At 46.1% G+C, this 22,237-nt stretch overlaps 1 protein-coding gene across 4 annotated transcripts in view; it reads left to right on the top strand.

Annotated features, from left to right (window-relative positions):
- Positions 1–22,237, top strand: part of LOC138285285 (zona pellucida-like domain-containing protein 1) — a 305,528-nt gene that overhangs the window by 232,423 nt on the left and 50,868 nt on the right. For all 4 annotated transcript variants that reach the window (XM_069225015.1, XM_069225017.1, XM_069225018.1 and 1 more), the window contains one exon: positions 20,371–20,542. In XM_069225015.1, coding sequence (XP_069081116.1) covers positions 20,371–20,542 — 172 coding nt within the window. The remainder of the gene's footprint in view (positions 1–20,370; positions 20,543–22,237) is intronic.

Below are 22,237 nucleotides of genomic sequence, written 5' to 3'. Positions count from 1 at the left end.
TGAAGAGACTGGGACTAGGAAGCGGGAGCTGGAGGGGAAAGGTAGAAGCAGGGATAATTGCTGCCATCAGAGAAGAGGCCAGAGCCTGAATCGATCTCTGTTGGGCCGCCAATCCACTGTGAATGCTCTCCATGAATGCATTGCATTGCTGCATCTGGGATGCCAGCCCCTGGATGGCATGCACAATGGTTGATTGCCCTAGAAAGATAGATCACAGGAGGTCAATAGCCTCCTCACTCAGGGCAGCAGGTCTCACTGGGGTAGGGCCTGAGGTGCCTGGGGCGAAGGAGATGCCCACCCTCCTTGGTGAGCGGGCACAGGCAACTCGCTAAGGGGCAGCCTGGAGGGCGGTGCTGGTACAGGGGGTGGCGGCTATACCTGCAGCTGGGGTGGTTCCAGAGGTGTCCACCACCACCAGTGAGCTCCCATCAGAGGAGGTATCTGAGTATGTGTCATCTCCTCCTGTCTCCGCCACGATGTCCCCTCGCCCTCTGTCCCACTGGTTCCCTTGGCGTCAGTGGACTCTGCCTCCAGGGTCCTGTGGGATGCAGCTCTCTCTGTCACCGGTGCCCCTGCTTCTCTGCCAGATGATGCTAATGCACACAGGGACGGGATGACAGAACATAAAAGGGGGGGGGAGAGGAAAGGGAAACACCTGGTCAATTACTGCACCAACACCATTGTTGGCGTCACAGGCACCCTCACACACAGCAAACAGGCTTAAGCATTATGCATTGCACTACCAGTGATATGGCTAGTCAGCAAGGTATGATGAGTAGCACACACCGTCAACTGCAGCACACCTGGGACCCACAATGCCCGGCCTGAAAGTGACTACTAACAAGCCAGGTTACCTGTATTTGACATGCAACCATTACCCTTCAGTGGACCCACATTGTCTTGCTTGGCTTTAGGGGCACCCACTAACACACAACCACCACTCGGATACCACCCCACCAGCCAAAAGATGTAATGATACCCACTGTACTCACCCCCTTGTGGCTGCTGTGATTCCCTCAAGTGCCCATCCAGCTCAGGGTAGGCCACCGCCAGTATGCGGGCCATCAGGGGGGTCAGGGTCTGACGGGCACCCCTTCCTCGTTGGGAGACTATCCCCAGCTGGACCTCCGCGGTCTTCCGTGCCCAGCATCTCAGGTCCTCCCACCGTTTCCGACAGTGGATGCTCCGCCTGCCATAGACCCCTAGGGTCCGCACGTCCTTGGCGATGGCACACCATATACCCTTCTTTTGATGGGCGCTGACCTGCAGAGGCAAGAAAGACAGGAGAACACCATTAAACTAACAGTCCAGCCTGTCACAGACATGGCCCACCATACCTGTTTCCATCACCATTGGCACACTCATTGCCCAGCGCAAAACATGTACACCGCCAACAGACAATCCCCCACCCACCCTTACACAATGCCTTCACACACATTTCCATGCCACATGCATCACGCCCACAGTGTACTCACCTGTTGGTCTGGAGGCCCATACAGCAGTTGGTACTGGGGTAAGACCCCATCCACCAGTCGCTCCCAGTCCTCTGAAGTGAAGGCTGGGGCCCTTTCCCCAGTCACACGGGCCATGGTAGGTTTCAGACACAGGTCATAGCAGCGCATGCAGTGTAGGTCTTCTCCTGTTGAAGGTCAGGAAACAAGTGAGGAATGATTTAGAAAAAGGCGTTCATGTCCGTGGCGGTGTACACCATCACTGCCGGCGTACATCCCCATTGGCCACTATACTCCATAGGGCCCAATATTATCCAATGAGGAATTGCACAGCAGTTCACGACCGCCTACCGCCACGACGCCCAATGTCAGCGGAAGTACCTCACTTCCACCTGTCCCTCCACCCAGAACAGGAGGACGCCATTTCGGGGGGGGGGGGCAGCCCTATGGAATAATGCTGTGTCACAGGAGAACTGGGCACATACTGGACAAATCACACTGACCCATTACATGTTTACAGATTGCAAACTACTGTTGTGGCTCCATTGTTCAGTTTGTGACAGGCTCCTCACTCTTTTGTCCCTTAGATTACCACCACTGCAGATAAATAGGAGATGGAGACATACCCCTGTGTACAGACCCCTGGTGCACTTGGCTACCCTGGAGGACAGGCACATAATACTCATCTATAGACTGGACAGGGCCACAATCACAGAGCTGTGTGCCCAATGGGAGCGTGACCTGGTATCTGATATCCGTCACCCCACAGGGATCCCCCCTCTTGTGCAAGTTCTATCAGTGCTCCATTTCCCGGCAACTGGTTCTTTCCTAGTGACAGGGGGCTTGGCAGCAGGAATGTCACAGCCAATGTTTTCAATAGTGCTGACAAGAGTATTGTCTGCCCTGATAAAACACATGTGCAGCTACATTGCATTCCCCCAGGTTGAGGATTTGGCCACTTTGAAGGCCGAGTTTTATGCAATGGGACATATCCCCAATATAATTGGTGTGACTGATGGAACACATATTGCATTTGACCCCCTGCCAGAATGAAAAGGTGTTCAGGAATCGTATGAGTTTCCACTCCATGAATGTGCAGATGGTCGCCATTTCGGGGGAGAGGGGGTGAACAGGCCTATCGATTATTGCTGCATCACAGGATAAATAGGCACATACTTAGAAATTTACACTGTCCCTATACATAATTGCACCTTGTGGAATGCTGTTGTGGTTTAGTTGTTCAAATTGTGACAGCCTACTCACTCTTGTGTCCCTTAGAAACCTACCACTGCGGATGAATAGGAGGTGGAGACATACCCCCGTGTACAGACCCCTGGTGGACCTAGCTACACTGGAGGACAGGCACATTAAAATCACCTATAGACTGGACAGGGACACAATCACAGAGCTGTGTGCCCAGTTGGAGCCTGACCTGATATCAGCTATCCGTCATCCCATTGGGATCCCCCCTCTTGTACAAGTTCTATCAGTGCTGCATTTTTGTTGTCAACTGGTTCTTTCCAAGTGACAGTGGGCTTGGTAGCATAAATGTCACAGCCAATGTTCTCAATCGTGTTGGCAAGAGTGTTGTCTGCCCTGGTAAAACACATGTGCACCTACATAGCTTTCCCCCAGGTGGAAGATTTGGCCTCTGTGAAGGCAGGATTCTATGCAATTCGACATATCCCCAATATCATTGGTGCGATTTACAGAACACATTTTGCGTTTGTCCCCCCGCCAGAATGAACAGGGCGGTACAGGAATCATAAAAGTTTCCACTCCATGAATGTGCAGATGGTGTGCCTGGCGGACCAGTACATCTCCCACGTCAATGCTAAGTATCCTGGGTCGGTGCATGATGCCTTTGTCCTGAAGAATAGCAGCATCCCAAATGTGATGGCCCATCTACAGAGGCACAGGGCGTGGCTTATCAGTGAGCCTTGGTTCCCACCCGGTGCATGTTAGTGTATGCCTCTGATGTTAACCTAATAGGATAGTGTGTGGCTAAATGTTGTCCCTCAATACCTGCAGGTGACTCTGGTTACCCAAACCTATCGTGGCTGCTGACCCCTTTGAGGAATGCCCGGACAAGGGCTTAAGAACATTATAACGAGGCACATGGGTGAACCAGAAGGATCATTGAGAGGACTTTCGGCCTTCTGAAGTCCACGTTCAGGTGCCTCCATCTGACAGGTGGATCCCTGTGCTACTCACCCGAGAAGGTCTGCCAGATAGCAGTGGCATGCTGCATGTTGCTCAACCTGGCCCTCAGACGCCATGTACCTTTTCTGCAGGAGGAGGAGGCTGGAGATGCCCCTGTGGCAGCAGTGGACCCTGAGGACATTGAGGATGAGGAGGCAGAGGATGAGGATGTGGACAACAGAACATCAGTTATCCGTCAGTACTTCCAATGACATAAAGGTGAGACAGTGCAACTTCACATTTCTATAACTATTGGTGTATTCTGTGTGGCTGTTGAATGTTGGCATTACCCAATTTTTACCTCTACTTACTGTCAACTATGGATTATCATTTTACAGATGTTGGTGATATGACAACAATGTCCTGATGTGATCACTACAACCAGCTACAGGTCATTCTTCCTATGCTCTCACAATGTACAATTCATTTTCAATGGATGTAGCTGTTTCCATCAATACAAATTTCCAATACATGAAATACTAGTAGTCGAGTTTTGTCTAAGGGTGTTTATTGTAGTGCTAAGAAATTGAGAGGAAAGTGCAATGGAATGGGGTGATGATGGAGGAAAGTCCAGGGTATTGTTACAGTCTGTTTGTAGCACGGGTGCAGTGCACAAGGGGCCATAGGAAGGGTAGAAATGGCAGTTCAAGGTGGACAAGTTGACTGAGTGGGACACAAGGGGGGCAATCAGGAGAGCCTCATTTCCTGGCTGTGGTCTTGGCAAGTGTCTCTGGCTTCCATTTGGTTTGCAGGGAACATTTATGAGGTGGTCCACCTTCTGCAGGGGGAGGGGTGCTGGTGGCCTCTGGGTCCTGTGGCAGGGCCTCCTGGCCACTAGCGGCAGCAAAAGTGGAGGGCTGTTCAGTTGACTGGCTAGTGGCAGGGGCCCGCTGGTGTGTTGTTGCCTCCCTCATGATGTTGCCCATGTCTGTCAGCACCCCTGCGATGGAGATCAGGGTATTGTTAATGGCCTGCAAGTCCTCCCTGATACTCTGATACTGTCCCTCCTGCAGCCGCCTGTTCTCCTGCACATTGTCAAGGAACTGGCCCATGGTGTCCTGGGAATGTTGGTAGGCTCCCAGGATCTCGGAGAGTGCCTCCTGGAGAGTCAGTTCCCTGGGCCTGTCCTCCCCTTGGCTCACAGCAGTCCTCCCAGTGTCCCTGTTGGCCTGTGCCCCTGTCCCCTAAACAGTGTGCCCACTGCCACTGACCCCTGGTCCCTGATTGTCTTGGGGGCGAGGTGTGGCCTGGGGTCCCTGTACAGGTGGGCACACTGCTGATTGACGTGTCCTGGGGACAGAGGTTTGGGTACGCTGGGTGGGTGCTGTGGTGTTGGATCCTAATGGGGGAGGCTATGTGGTGGTCTGTGATTGTGTTTGGGTGACCAGCTGTCCAGTGGTCTCTGATGGGCCAGGTAGGTCCTCCAGATCCAGAAGTCCAAAGTTACTGTCATCACTGAGGGGCCTCTTCTTTTGGGGGAGTGGATAGTGGTGGCATCTCCTCTCTGCTAACATTGGCTGGGGTACCTGTGGGGATGTAAGTGATGTATTATGCTTTATGCGTGTGACATATTGTATATCCCTGGCTTTCCCTCTATCGTTGGTGTTGCCCTGCCAGCTTTTGCTTATGTATGGTGATGTTTTGTGGGATTGTTAGTTTCCTTATGCTGTGCATGCTTTAGTGATGGATCTACATGCAGGGCTGGGAGGGGTGTCCATGCTTTGGTATTGCATGCAGGGCTTGACATTGGGGTTAGTGAGATGTGTAGGTGCAGTGTGTGGGTTGGAGAGGACTGATGGGAGTGAGGGTGTGGGTGTGAGATGGCATGCAGATTTTGGGGGGGGTGATGATTAGTAAATGTTGACTTATCAGTGTCCAGTCCTCCGGCTACTCCAGCAAGTCCCTCAGGATGCAGTATTGCCAGTACATGCTCCTCCCATTCTGTGAGCTGGTGGGGTCCACCACCAGTTCTCTGTATGGCGAGCTGGTGCCTTGCTGCTATGGAACGTAACTTCCCCGTTGGTCATTCCACCTCGTCCTGATGTTGTCCCTTGTGCTTGGGTGCTGTCCCACGGCGTTCACCCTGTCCACGATTCTCCACCGTAGCCCCATCTTCCTTGCTGTACCTGTGCTCCAAACAGCTGTGGCTCTACCCTGACAATTTCCTCCACTATGACCCTTAACTCCTCCTCAGTGAAACAGGGGTGCCTTTGTAGTGCCAAGGGTGTTGTGTGATGTGTGTTGGTGAGAGTGTGTTGGGTAATGTGGTGGGGTGTGTGATGTGGAGTGCGTGAGTGGTGTATGGGTGTAAGTGGTGTGTGTCTAGTTGTCTCTGTGCTCTTCTTCTCAGTCTCCTGGTGGCAATTGGTGTTTGTAAGGGGTTATGGGTAATGTGGGTGTGTGTTTTATAGTGGTGTGGGTGTGGTGTGTGTATGGGTGTCAGGTGTGTGTATTTGATATTGGCCAATGTGGTGTTATTTTGTATGTGGGTGTCCGTTCTGAGTGCGGCGGTATGTACCGCCAATGGTTTACCACCATTTAATGTCCGCTGTGGTGATTCGTGGGTCGTTATGTGGTGGGTGTTGTTTTGTTGGCGTAACGGTATGGGTTTTCGGACCGCCACTTTATCACTGACCTTTGGTCCGTTGGATTTGTGTATGTAGCTGTATTCTGTTGGATTGGTGTGTGTGTGTCATAATATGGTGAACCGATATCCGCCACTGCAGCAGTATGTTGGCGGCCGTCAGCCTGGCGGTAAGCGAGATTTCCCACCAATGTCATAATGAGGGCCATAGTTAATTACACTAAAACAACAATACACACTAATGAAAGCACACCCTGGAATACACATATTCATACACTGACACACCGAAGGAAACACATGTACATACACTAGCACACCCCGGCACACATGCATACACTAACACACCCAGACACACACTGATGCAAACACTATCTCACCCAAATACACACTGATGCATACACTGACACACCTGGCACACATTGATGTATACACTGACACCCCCAGGCACACACCGATGTATACACTGACACACTCAGGCACACACTGATGTATACATTGACACACCTAGTTACACACTGATGCATACATTGACACACCTAGGCATACACTGATACATATACTAACACATGAACACACACACTGATACATACACTAACACAACCACACGCACACTGATACATACACTAACACACCAAACAACACACTGATGCATTCACTGAGATACTCAAACACTCACTAATACAGACACTGTCACATCCAGGGACACACTGACACACCAAAGCACACATGATGCATTCACTAAGTTACACAGATACTCACTCAAACATAGACTCAGACACCTCAGGACACCCTCATACATATACTAACACAGCCAAGCAAATACTCTGATGCATTCACTAATACACACACATACATTCACTCATACATACACTCACACACCCCATGAATCACTCATACATATACTGAGACACCCAAGCACACACTGATGCATTCATTGACTCACTCAGATACTCTCTTATACATGCCCTGGGGTACATTCATACACATACAGACACACCCACTGACACACCTATATGTTACCTGACACATTCAGACACTCACTGATATATACACTGATACACCCAAACACACAGCGATGCAGTCACTGACTCACTCAGACACGCTCTTATACATGTACTCAGACAGCCCAGGACTGACTCATATATACAATGACATGCCAAGCAAGTACACTGATATATTCACTGACTCACTCAGACACTCACTCATACATACGCTCACACACCCTGGGACACACTCATACGTATACTGACACCCCCACAGACACACTGATATGTTACCTGACAAATTCAGATACTCACTGATACATACCAGGCACACACCGATGCATTCACTGACTCACTCAGATACTCAGTTATACATAGACTGAGACACCCCAGGACACACTCATACATATACTGACACAGCCAAGGAAATACTCTGATGCATTCACTGACACACTCACATTCACTCATACTTACACACATACACCTCATGAGTCACTCATACATATACTGGGACACCCAAACACACACTGATGCATTTACTGACACACTCAAACACTCTCTTATACATGTATTCAGACACACCTTGACACACCCATACATATACTGACACGCCAAACAAGCATAGTGATGTATTCACTGACTTACTCAGACACTCACTCATACATACACTAACATACCCTGGGACACAAATACATATACAGACACACCTAAGGGCACACTGATATGTTATCTGGCACACTCAGACACTCACTGAAATATACACTAATATACCCATGCACACACCGATGCATTCACAGACTCACTCAGACACTTACTCATATATGGACTAAAACACCCCGGGACACACTCATAAATATACTGGCACAGCCAATCAAATACTCTGATGCATTCACTGACACACTCACACTTTCACTCATACATTAACTCACACACGTCATGAGTCACTCACACTGATGCATTCCCTGTACTCAGAACACACTTATTCATACAGGACACACTTATACATACAATGACAAGCCAAGCAAGTACACTGATATATTCACTGACACACTCAGACAATCACTCATACATACACTTATTCACCCTGGTACACATTCATAAATATACATACACACCAATGGACACACCATGTTACCTGACACATTCAGACACTCACTGATACATACACTGACACACCCAATCACAGACCAATGCATTCACTGACTCACTCAGACACTCACTCATACATAGACTGAGGCACCCCAGGACACACTCCTGAATATACTGACATAGCCAAGCAAATACTCTGATGCTTTCATTGATTCACTCACACATCTCATGAGTCATTCATACATATATGGAAACACACAAGGACATGCTGATGCATTCAGTGACTCACTCAGATATACATACACTCAGATACCCTGGGAATCACTCAGATGTATGCTGACACAGCCATGTACACCCAGATCCATTCACTGACTCACTCAGACACCCCAGTAAACACATACTGTAGGAAGTTGGCTCTGTATGTGCTATTTCAAAGTAAGGAATAGCATGCACAGAGTCCAAGGGTTCCCCTTAGAGGTAAAATAGTGGTAAAAAGAGATAATACTAATGCTCTATTTTGTGGTAGTGTGGTCGAGCAGTAGGCTTATCCAAGGAGTAGTGTTAAGCATTTGTTGTACATACACATAGACAATAAATGAGGTACACACACTCAGAGACAAATCCAGCCAATAGGTTTTGTTATAGAAAAATATCTTTTCTTAGTTTATTTTAAGAACCACAGGTTCAAATTTAACATGTAATATCTTGTTTGAAAGGTATTGCAGGTAAGTACATTAGGAACTTTGAATCATTTCAATTGCATGTATACTTTTCAAGTTATTCACAAATAGCTATTTTAAAAGTGGACACAGTGCAATTTTCACAGTTCCTGGGGGAGGTAAGTTGTTGTTAGTTTTACCAGGTAAGTAAGACACTTACAGGGTTCAGTTCTTGGTCCAAGGTAGCCCACCGTTGGGGGTTCAGAGCAACCCCAAAGTTACCATACCAGCAGCTCAGGGCCGGTCAGGTGCAGAGTTCAAAGTGGTGCCCAAAACGCAAAGGCTTCAATGGAGAGAAGGGGGTGCCCCGGTTCCAGTCTGCCAGCAGGTAAGTACCCGCGTCTTCGGAGGGCAGACCAGGGGGGTTTTGTAGGGCACCGGGGGGGACACAAGCCCACACAGAAATTTCACCCTCAGCGGCACGGGGGCGGCCGGGTGCAGTGTTAGAACAAGCGTCGGGTTCGCAATGGAAGTCAATGAGAGATCAAGGGATCTCTTCAGCGCTGCAGGCAGGCAAGGGGGGGCTTCCTCGGGGAAACCTCCACTTGGGAAAGGGAGAGGGACTCCTGGGGGTCACTTCTGCAGTGAAAGTCCGGTCCTTCAGGTCCTGGGGGCTGCGGGTGCAGGGTCTTTTCCAGGAGTCGGGACTTAGGTTTCAGAGAGTCGCGGTCAGGGGAAGCCTCGGGATTCCCTCTGCAGGCGGCGCTGTGGGGGCTCAGGGGGGGCAGGTTTTGGTACTCACAGTCGTAGAGTAGTCCGGGGGTCCTCCCTGAGGTGTTGGTTCTCCACCAGCCGAGTCGGGGTCGCCGGGTGCAGTGTTGCAAGTCTCACGCTTCTTGCGGGGAGATTGCAGGGTTCTTTAAAGCTGCTCCTTTGGATAAAGTTGCAGTCTTTTTGGAGCAGGTCCGCTGTCCTCGGGAGTTTCTTGTCGTCATCGAAGCAGGGCAGTCGTCAGAGGATTCAGAGGTCGCTGGTCCCTTTGGAAGGCGTCGCTGGAGCAGAGTTCTTTGGAAGGCAGGAGACAGGCCGGTGAGTTTCTGGAGCCAAGGCAGTTGTTGTCTTCTGGTCTTCCTCTGCAGGGGTTTTCAGCTAGGCAGTCCTTCTTCTTGTTGTTGCAGGAATCTAATTTCTAGGTTCAGGGAGAGCCCTTAAATACTAAATTTAAGGGCGTGTTTAGGTCTGGGGGGTTAGAGGCCAATGGCTACTAGCCCTGAGGGTGAGTACACCCTCTTTGTGCCTCCTCCCAAGGGGAGGGGGTCACATCCCTAATCCTATTGGGGGAATCCTCCATCTGCAAGATGGAGGATTTCTACAAGTTAGAGTCACCTCAGCTCAGGACACCTTAGGGGCTGTCCTGACTGGCCAGTGACTCCTCCTTGTTATTCTCATTATTTTCTCCGGCCTTGCCGCCAAAAGTGGGGGCCGGGGCCGGAGGGGGCGGGCAACTCCACTAGCTGGAGTGTCCTGCGGTGCTGTGACAAAGGGGTGAGCCTTTGAGGCTCACCGCCAGGTGTTACAGCTCCTGCCTGGGGGAGGTGTTAGCATCTCCACCCAGTGCAGGCTTTGTTACTGGCCTCAGAGTGACAAAGGCACTCTCCCCATGGGGCCAGCAACATGTCTCTAGTGTGGCAGGCTGCTGGAACCAGTCAGCCTACACAGATAGTCGGTTAAGTTTCAGGGGGCACCTCTAAGGTGCCCTCTGTGGTGTATTTTACAATAAAATGTACACTGGCATCAGTGTGCATTTATTGTGCTGAGAAGTTTGATACCAAACTTCCCAGTTTTCAGTGTAGCCATTATGGTGCTGTGGAGTTCGTGTAAAACAGACTCCCAGACCATATACTCTTATGGCTACCCTGCACTTACAATGTCTAAGGTTTTGCTTAGACACTGTAGGGGCACAGTGCTCATGCACTGGTACCCTCACCTATGGTATAGTGCACCCTGCCTTAGGGCTGTAAGGCCTGCTAGAGGGGTGTCTTACCTATACTGCATAGGCAGTGAGAGGCTGGCATGGCACCCTGAGGGGAGTGCCATGTCGACTTACTCAGTTTGTTCTCACTAGCACACACAAGCTGGTAAGCAGTGTATCTGTGCTGGGTGAGGGGTCTCTAGGGTGGCATAATACATGCTGCAGCCCTTAGAGACCTTCCCTGGCATCAGGGCCCTTGGTACCAGAGGTACCAGTTACAAGGGACTTATCTGGATGCCAGGGTGTGCCAATTGTGGAATCAAAAGTACAGGTTAGGGAAAGAACACTGGTGCCAGGGCCTGGTTAGCAGGCCTCAGCACACTTTCAATTCAAAACATAGCATCAGCAAAGGCAAAAAGTCAGGGGGTAACCATGCCAAGGAGGCATTTCCTTACACATACATATACCGACACAGCCAAGCAAATACTCTGATGCATTCACTGACACATTTTCACTCATGCATACTGTTAGAAATGGGGTTTCTGGTTGGCTAGGGTATGGACCGAAGCCAGTCAGAATCCCCCCCCCCCCACTCTAGTCAGGGCAAGGGAGTTGCACATCCAAGATAACCCCTGCTCACCCACTTGGTAGCTTGGCACGAGCAGTCAGGCCTAACCCGGAGGCAATGTGTATAGCGTTTGCACAACACACACAACACATGTGACGCAATATGTACACCACAAAGTATACACAACACTGACCTATGTAAAAAAAAACTGTATTGCACAAAACATAATTAGACCAAACATTACATGTCAGTAATACCCTGCTACCTTAGTAGTTGTCAGAACGTTACACAAGTTACTAATACTCTGCAAGAATAAGCAGTTGTCACATTAGAACATGTAATTACTCAGGATTCTGCAACATAAGCAGTAGTAGGGAATCACAGTAAAGAAATAAATGCCCTTGTCATAAACATATCATAAATGCCCATATCAGGAACATCAGAAACATATGGCAAGTCATAAAAACGAACATCAACATATATGGTACATCAAGAAACAAACAGGTTTCTTGGATATTAGGAACTTTTAAATATGTCCAAGCAAAAGTACTTGTTTTGTTATGATGAATGGCACTTTCTGTGCCACAAAGGTCACTATAGGGGCCTCCGGCGCTCCTAGGCGCGAAGCGGGGGCAACACGTTGATCCTGGGGAGAGGGGGGTATGCACTCCTTCCGGTGCTGAGTGTTGGGGCCCCTCTGGGGCCCGTGCCGGATTCCAGTGCGACACGTTTGGTGGGCCCCCCACAGGTCGCGACTGACCCTCTTGCGAGGGGCCACACAAACCACAGATGCCCAAAACAAGTTACTGGGGCGTTCTCGCCACTGAGGCAATGGCCGGGGGAAAGGAACTGCCATGCATCGTTGTATGCAGCCGCCCTTGTACTCGGTGCGGCTGCCTAAAATGAAGATTGGAGCAGGGGCCTCCGATGATGCTTCCCTCCTGCTCTAAAGCAGCCGCACCCAATGCGGTGCCAAGCCACTCTCCTGCCCTTCCCGGGCCGCTGCGGTGAGCAGGCACCAAGGAAGGTGCCTGCTGGTGCCCCAAGTGTACATCTGAAAGCACACTTCGCCCCAGGGGCACGGATGGAGCGTGCTCACTCCTTTCTTTCTTCTCTTGGTGCCCTGGGGGCACTAGGTGGAGCACGACGCGCCCGAACAACCAAAAACACTCGGGCTGCGGCGGTAAAGCCAGGCAGCAAATAGAGCACTTTTTCAAAGCACTCAAGGCACGTCTCGTATCCCGGGTGGCGCCAGTGACTTTTGAAGGTGGCAAAGCACTCACACTGCACACAGGGTGAGAAATCGCAACAGCAACGTGCTCTGGCAGCGCCGGAGGGATGCTGAAAAGCACTCTCCTGGTGCTACCTAGGCAGAAAAGGAGCACTCCTAGTACTGCTTGGGAAGTACAGGGGTCAGGGGCCACAGCACCCTGTCTCTGGAGACAAAAGGGAGGGTAGCACAGTGCTACCAGGCCTCAACAACAGGCCAGCACAAGGGATGCAGATGGTGGCAGATGCTCCTAGTGACCAGGCAGGTCACAGGTCAGCACAGCAGCAGCAGTCCAAGGTGGGTCCTGGTGAGTCCATTCAGCAGCGTGTTGTGTCCAGTTCCAAGTAAGTCTCTGGAGTCCCAAGAATGTCTAAATTGTGGGGAAAATTCCCCTGTACTTATACTCAGTTTTTTGTGTGTTTTACAATGAGGAGGAGAAGGGGTTTCAACCAGTTACAACTTGTTCCGGGAGTGCCCCTTCTCTCCTCCAGCACAGGCTCCAAACATCAGTGGGGGTAAACAACCCTATTGTGCGAGGCCAGGACACAGCCTTTACAAATGCAGGTGTGCCCTGCCTCTCCCTTCTCTCAACCCAGGAAGACCATACAATATGTAGATGCACCTCTGTGACACCTCCACCCTCCCTGTGTATAGGCTGTCTGAAAAGTGTGCACAAAGCCCAACTGTCAGTCTTCCCAGATGAGATGTGGATTGGAGTCAAGCTGCAAAACACAAGAATCATAAGAACACTTACACTTTCTACTACCTTAGGGGTGACTTACATGTAGTAAAAGGGGAGTTTAGATGCCAGGTCCCTGTGGCACAAAACTGTGCACACAGGTTCTGCGCTAGCAGGCCTGAGACAGGTTTGAAAGGCTACTTCAGTGGGTGGCGCAAGCAGCGCTGCAGGCCCACTAGTAGCATTTAATTTACAGGCCCTGGGTATAGGGATACCACTTTGCAAGGGACTTATAGGTACATTAAATACGCCAATTAGGTATAAGCCAATCATACCAATTTACAAGGGAGAGCACATGCACTTTAGCACTGATTAGCAGTGAAAAAGTGCCCATAGTTATAACGTCAGTCAACACAGGTCAGAAAAACAAGGAGGAAAAAGGCAAAAATTCTGGGAAATGAACCTGTAAAATGGCCAGGTCCAACACATACACTCACATACCCAGTGAGTCACTTATACATATATGGAGACACCCAAGCACACACTGATACATTCACTGACTCTCTCGCCCTCACTCATATACACACAGAAACCCTGGTACTCATTGATACGTATACTAACACACCCACTGACAGTTAGTCATAGACCTAACACCACACAGACAAAAATATAGAAGGAAAATAGCAACTCAGGCACAGCTCTTTCTTTATTTCAATGGTGGTTCTAACAAAAACATTTTTTTTTTAAACGTTTTTTTATCTTCAAAAACTATGAAATAAACTTTAGTAAAAACCAACATGTAGAAACTTTGCATTTTCAAATCACAACAGTGCAGTACTGCCGTCAAAAAATACAATGTGAAATGAACTAAAAATGGTGCTTCTTCACCTGTACAAAAAACATCAGTGACATACTTCACCATTGCAGCCACAAGCTTGTGGCAGATGGCACAGTAAGTAACCATCCCTCCTAATTTGCTACAGGTGGCTGGCATAGTGATGTTTTCAGGAGTGGCATTGGCAGATGATGATGACCCAGGTTCAGCATCCACCCTCTTCCTGTTCATCTGCAGATATGCATGTTCGTGGATTATGCACACATGCTTCCATGTACTTGGCGTAACTTGGCTTTATTTTTTGGAATTACCTCAAGACAATTCTTTTCCACATAGGTTGCATTTCACAAATTTTGCTGTAACTTTTTTTACCACTCTGTATAGTAAAAAACTGCCGTACATCACTCTCCTTAGGTGAAGATGAAGGGAGATCTTTGTGTTCTTCTCCATGTGGAATATCCAGAGATTCTGCAGGTGGTGGTGTAGCACTACCTTGAGCCATAGTGAAAACAAGTGTTTCAAGAGGATGTTCAAAAAGATGTTTCTCCCACAACAGCCAGAGGAATAATAACAGTTTTAGGGAGTCACTCTACTCAAAAGTAGGTATGGTCGAAAATTAAGCAATGAAGTGGCAGAATCTTCTTGTGAGCAAGCGGATCCGCAGATCAAAAGCCACAGATTTGTGGCTCTACACAAATCACAAAAACAACAAATTTATTAAAAAAGTAAATACACAGCAGGTATTTGGAGCTTCCAAATATGTCCAGTCTTATGTTACATTCACAGTGACTCCGATATACTTGAAATGTTTTTCAAAATTTGACAAAACCATGGATCGAAACCAAGGATTAGTTCCTATCATATGATCGGAACAATAACCATTGAGTTTTACCCGTCTATGTTTGCAGTACAGTGGAGGATCCGCAGAACTAAAAAAAATGCTTGAAAAAAAAGCTATTGCTCACCTCACTGCACAACTATTTCAGTCATGGAGACATAGGAGAATAAGTACCTCTCACATCTTCAAAAGCAAATGACCTGAGCAGCTTTACTCAAAAAGGGGTCCACAAATTGCAAGAGCAATGCCATTAGCCTAAAGCATTTTTAATGTTTACAATCAATGCACCTAACTAACTAGATGAGTAAGTAAAACTAAAGTACCAATGTTCATTTCCCCACTTTAGTCTAGTGGTAGTGACAATAATGTACAACTGAGAGTTAATACACCTACGGCAAATTACATATACCTTACATAATATGTGTATAGCTCTATAAGTAACTGTTCTAAAAAGATTGCAGTTTTGAGCACTGATACTTTTAACTCACCACAAAGTAACACAGCGACCTTATTAGGGCTCCACAAAAGAAAGTGTGCCTTCTTGTCACAAAACTGTAATTAATCTGGAAAACTCAGTAGATTACTGCTTTTGCCACTGAATAGTAGTTCACTGTCATTGCATTTCAACTGCTTTCCAAAACGTCTAGGATTTTCTAACAGTTTGTTAATACTTAGTTACATGTGATTTTCAATATGTACCTATTTCAATTGACTTCATATACTCACTCTCATACCCATTGACATATACATACATCACTGTCACACCAACTCACATACCCATACAGACACTCTGTGAACCACACACACACACACTTTCACACCCACACCTACTCCCATACAATCTCACAGTCACTCTTACATCCATACTGACAGTCTGACATCTATTGACATACTTATACACTCACTCTCACATCCACTCACATACATGTACAGACACTCTCACGCCCATTCACATAGCTATACAGGCATTTTCTCACCCAGTTATGTACCCATACAGAGTCTCTAACTACTATTCACACACCTATACAGACAGTCACACACCCAAACACACTTATGTAACCAGTCATACACCTATTCACAGTTCTATACAGCTACTCACACAAACTCATACACCCACATAAACATTCAGAAACTCACTCTCAGACTCCTAGCTTCACTCAGACAGAAAGTCAACAACCTACAAAACCACTAACACATCCACTTTCCAGCTTTTAAAGTTACTCTTAGGAAATAGAATTTAAAAAGACATAGACGTCTACTGAAAAAAAAGGTTACAGGGATGTTACAGTTAGAAAATAGAATTTTAAAAAACTTTGAAATTCACTGAAAACACAAAGGTTACAGGAACGTTATAGTTAGGTTCACATTTCACTTGCACAAAACTATTGAACTGTGGCAGTTATAGTTACCCAAGCTAACTATAACGTATGCCCCCACTATGCACTGCTTATGACCTTACATATTAGATGACTTATGCATTAAAAAACCCAAAGCCACTGAACTATGGCACTTACAGTTTAGTGAACTAACTATAACTTCTTTGTCCCCATACACTGCTTATGACCTCACATATGTGTGAGTGAAAATACACGCACACATGCCCACACACACATATATATTTATATATACACAAATATATATATATATATATATATATATATATATATATATATATATATATATATATATATATATTATCTAGTGGAAGTCGTCACTAGGTAGTTATAGTTTTTATAGAAAAAGCTTTTTTTGTTTTGCTAATAACTTTGGTGCAATTTGATGAATCTTCACGAAAAAACAGCAGATGTCACTTCAGTTGCTGTCTGGAACGTTTCGGGGTGAGCCATCAAGCAGGACAGAGAAAAAAAGGAGGGTCCCAAAACATGTGATCGCCATTCATTTTTCCATAGGGATTTTGAACATACTACAGCCCAAACCACTGGACGGAATTACACAAAAGTGGCCGAAAACTAGCTTTTGGTCCAGAAAGTGTGCTTTTTGTGATTTGATATAAATCTATTCAGTAGTTGTAGAGTTATTAAAGGAAAAAATATAAATATCTAGCGATGCTGAGGCTCCACGGATCTGTGGATCTTGTGCTGAGATCTGATTGGCTGCCAACACTTTAACCAGGAAATGTTGGCAGCAATTTTAGGATTCGGCTTCAGCTGAGTCTAAAAAAAAAGTAAAACAAAAAGAAAAGGGGGCAGGGTATGAATACCCTAAGCCCCTACAAAAAAGCATTTTTTTAAAGGAAGATCCGCAAATCCTCTGAAACTTTTTAAAAAAATCCAAGGATGTTCTCCTGCGCTGTTCTTAATTTAGCCCCTGGGTGGGCCAGGTCCCAGGGGCATGTGCAGTTAAAAAATAAAGAAGGGGCGTATGAGGCCCTCCTCCTGTAGGCTCTTTGAGCCCTGGGATCCACCACCTCCCTGAGGATTTTTTTCATAAAAAGGAGGGGGGACACAAGGGGCCACCTCTTGGGGCTTTGATATACCCCTGGGGCCACCACATCCCCGGGGCTAAATAAAAATTATGTAAGCCGTGCTGCACAGACCCGCCGGCCACGGGAACCATCACTTCAGCTGGTTGCTTTCGCTTGGCAAAGTGAGAGCAAATTAGCTCCATTCCCAGCAAGCGGGAGCTGTCAAACTGCTCCCGTATGCTGGGAGCAGAGTTTTCATCTGTTTCCCTGCCCACTGTCATGTGGCGGCAATGTTGATGAGCAGCGGGTGCAGTAGCACTCGTCGTGCATTTCACTGCCTGAAATTCGGGCAGTGAAATGCGCGATGGGGCTGTGCCTGGGGGCTCCTGCACTGCCCATGCCAAGTGCATGGGCAGTGCAGGGGCCCCCAGGGGCACCCGAGTCCCCCTTACTGCCAGCCTCTCCATAGCGGTGGTTACCGCCATGGACAGGCTGGCGGTCAGGGACTCCTAATCCCCAGGGCAGCGGTGCTTGCACCGCTCCCCTGGGGATTATGACCACCAGTTGGAGGGGTCGGCGGTATGGCCGTGGCTATTGCGCCACGGTCATAATAGCTGGTGGAACACCACCAGCCTGTTGGCGGTGTTACTGCCAGCTTATCGCCGGCCGCTAAGGTCATAATGAGGCCCTCAGTGTTTCTTTTGTGGTTATGTTTTTGTCCCGCAGGTTGGACTTGATTGATTGTTTTTTTTTTAATAAAGTTTAGGGGGGATGTAGTGTCCTGCTGGACACGTTCTAGTGTTTGCACCAGCCACTCTGCTGATGGCTGGCTTCTACAATCAGCCCACACCCTGCTAATAAAAAGGGCCGGGCGCACGTGCCCTGGGCCAGTTATGTGAATCAAATTACTGTGTCTGTGGAACCTCATTAATAGCATGAGGGCCCAGGGCCCCAACACTACAATTAGCAGGTTAAAAGCAAAAGGCTCCAGCAGGTGCATTAACCTACATAACTGTCTTTATGATGCCTCAAAGTAGATGAGCTCCTGAACTATGTAGACCTGTCGGATGAATGCACAACTCTACAGCAAGCACAGTGACCTACTCAATAGTGTCTCAGTGGATACACAATGAGCAAAAATAACATCTAAAACAGTGGCGTAATGTTCTTGCTGCACTAATCTTTGAGAAAACTGAAGGCCCTGGCAAAAGACAGGCTTCTTTCATTCTTATGCAGGCTCCTTTCATTCTTATGCAGTTTAAGAAAATTGGTTATGAAATATCTCCTACTTACAGTCAAATCTGTCAGACTGGTAACAAGGTGTTTGCAAAATTGTTATTTTTTTTGTCTTACTGTATTATGTGAAACTCTCTTGGGAGATGGTTTGAGTAAAATTGTAGGAAAGTATGGCTTTGCATACAGGAAACAAAAGAAATACTTTCTGAATGGAGCGTGCCCACAGTTTCTAAAGTCACATGGTGAACATTCCTAGTTTAGTGTCTCAACCATGGCACACATTCAAGCTTCATAGTTCCTTGAGCCAAAATTATGCAAACTGTATAATGAACAGAAATTACCAAGATTACGCTTGCCTGGCAGAAACATTGCACAGTCCTGCTGGGAATGAGCATCGTATTGAAAAACTACAAGTCTGCATGTATTCTCTGAGATTATTACCCCAAGGTAACTATAACTTGCGCCTTCACCATGCACAGCTAATTACTCCACATATTATATCATTGATCAGATCTTTTATGGCATTTGTTATACTACTGTAAAATTTGCAATAACATTATTGATAAGAAAACTGTGCATGGCAAGGGATGAAGTTATAGTTACCTTAGGGCGAGAGTTATAATTACTTGAAAGAACTTTTTCTAAAACTGCTGAATATCTATGGTTTTGTACGAGTAACTTCAGAGCCTAACTATAACGTCTCTGTAACCTTTGTTTTTTTCAGTGAATCTATCTATTTATCTATCTATCTATCTATCTATCTATCTATCTATCTATCTATCTATCTATCTATCTATCTATCTATCTATCTATCCATCTATCTATCTATCCTCTATATCTATATCTATAGATATAGAAATAGAAATAGATAGATGGATAGATAGATAGATAGATAGATAGATAGATAGATAGATAGATAGATAGATAGATAGATAGATAGATAGATAGATAGATAGATAGATACCCTAAAAAACGAAGATCAAAGGTTACAGGGACTTTATAATTTGGAAGTAGAATTTAAAAAACAGAGAAATTCACTTAACAGACCAAAGGTTACAGGAACATTTATGTTCTAAACTTACTCGCACAAAACCATAAAAATTCAGTATTTATAGTTATGGTTAGCTGAAGTAACTATAACCTAAGGTAACTATAACTGGAGCCATTGCCATGCACTGCTAAATACTCCACATATTACATTAGTTATAACATCTTTGGTGACATAATTCATAATATCAATATAACATTTGCAGCAAAATGAATGAGGACAAAACTTTGCATGGCAGGGGGGTGTGTTATAGTTACCTTAGGGCATGAGGTATAGTTACTTCTGCTAACCATAACTATAACTGCTGAATTTATATGGTTCTGTGCAAGTAAATTCTGAACCTCACTATAACATCCTGGTAACCTTTGTTTTTTTAAGTGAAAAAAATATATATATATATAGATATAGATATAGATACATACATAGTTAGTGGGACTCAGAAGGCAGAGGTAAGACTTCTTGATGAAAAGTTGTGCAGGGCAGGGTTATTTCTTTCACAATAAACATTTTTGAATACTCTTAATTTTTCAGCTGCTCTATCCAAGACAGAACTGAAGTTTTTGCGAATGGCAACAGTAAGCGTGCCCAATTTAGTTTTGAGACATTCCGATTCATAAAGTACGTAAACCAGAAACCTTGCACCATCTTCCTGCATTGCATCACCAGATTATGTCAACCTGAACAGTGCGCACAGTTCCTTCAGGTATGTTATAGCAACCCAATTGGACTTCTCTCATTGATAAATGTTAAGAATGATTGATATAAGTGGATTTATATACTTTAATGATTAATTTGGGTTAGATTTGATTTGCAACTTGGCATTCAGAAACATTTGCGAACTCATATTGATCCATCACTGTTCGTGACTTACAAATTAGTGTTGGAAAAACCAAGAAAATAATAGAAAAAGAGAATCCTAGCATTAAGAACCCTGAATTGTGGAAGATGGGGATATTCATGGAGATGCATAAGGCCAGTTGTACGAGCAGTTTTGGGTGGCTCAGCAAAAATCGGGTTACTTTTCCATTTCAGATAGGTAGTTCGTATTGACCGTACAGAATGAAGTATTTCTACTCAGGTAACAATGGACGTCAGATGTGCTTTAAAAAATAAATTAATTGAATGCTGACCTGCCCTTGCTGACCTTCGCTGTGGCTCATACTCAAAATATTTTGCATTGTGGTTGTGCCATTTTTTTGGCGCAGTCACAACACAAAATGCTATTAAAGATTCACAAAGCTGTGTAGGAGCCATTTTGCTTCAACTTACAAGGCATTCTAAAGGAAAAGTAAGGCAATGCAGCACCTACACCGCATCAGATAGGCATTAGCGTTGGCTTTCCTATGCATCACCACATGTATTTTGACGCAAACCCAGATTTACTAAAGGCAGTATGCCTGGATTTGTAGCAAATGGTCCGCATACCTCTGTCCATGTGTACCGCATTCTGAAGCAAACTTAAAAAGAAAAATAAGCTTCTGAGGATTGTTTTTGTGCAGGAATAAATCCCTTCCTGCACCCAAACAATCCTGATCACAATGCAGGCAAGCTTGTAATATGACACAAGGGTGCGTGCTTTGGCTCTATGCAGCCCCACATGTGCCAGTGCAGAGAGAAACTGAACAGCACCATATCTTTGTAAACATGGATCTGTTAAACTCTCTCCCTTTCATGCAATGCAGTGCAGCAACTTGCCTTGCTGTTTTGCATTGTATAAACTTTTAGAAAATCTATCCCCAAACGTACTTTTCCACAGACTATGCAAATCACTCACAACTCTGAGACTTCAAGAACATCCAAATCACCTTCAAATTCAACTGAAGAAATTCTAATGTTTTAACAAGGTCTACACAGAAACTCCAGGTGTAGGAAATGGCGCTTTTTGTATAGTCAGTTTAATTTTTTCTGAATTGATGCTGCTGGATGTTTGATTCTGCACATTGGAGCACTGACAACCAGGCTCCAGTGCATGTGCTCTGATTTCTAAAACATGTCAAAATTGGCTACCCTCTTAATTGGCATATTTAACTTTCCTATAAGTCCCGGTTATAGGGTACAAATGTGTATCCAAGGCCTGCAAGTTAAATGTAAATAGTGGACTGCTGCACATATTGTGTCACCACTAGAGTGGCAATGGAAACTTGTCTTCAGGCTTTGGAGCCTAGGTGTGCAGCTTTAAAATGGCTAATTTCAGCTGGCAAAATAAACTCTTACTCGTCCTAAACCTTGCTTTTTAATAGTGAAAGGTCACCCCATGTTACATGCCAGCGTGGCAGGGTGTATGATATTTAAAAAGTAGGACATGTGCACTTAAGTTTTACATATCCTGGCAGTGAAAAAAAGATGGCTCTCCATGAAAAGCACTGCGTTACATTATAACATCTTGTAATGCAGAACT

This window comes from Pleurodeles waltl, chromosome 3_1 (assembly GCF_031143425.1).
Source record: "Pleurodeles waltl isolate 20211129_DDA chromosome 3_1, aPleWal1.hap1.20221129, whole genome shotgun sequence".
Taxonomy (NCBI): domain Eukaryota; kingdom Metazoa; phylum Chordata; class Amphibia; order Caudata; family Salamandridae; genus Pleurodeles; species Pleurodeles waltl.
This window is presented reverse-complemented; position numbering and strand designations above follow the sequence as displayed.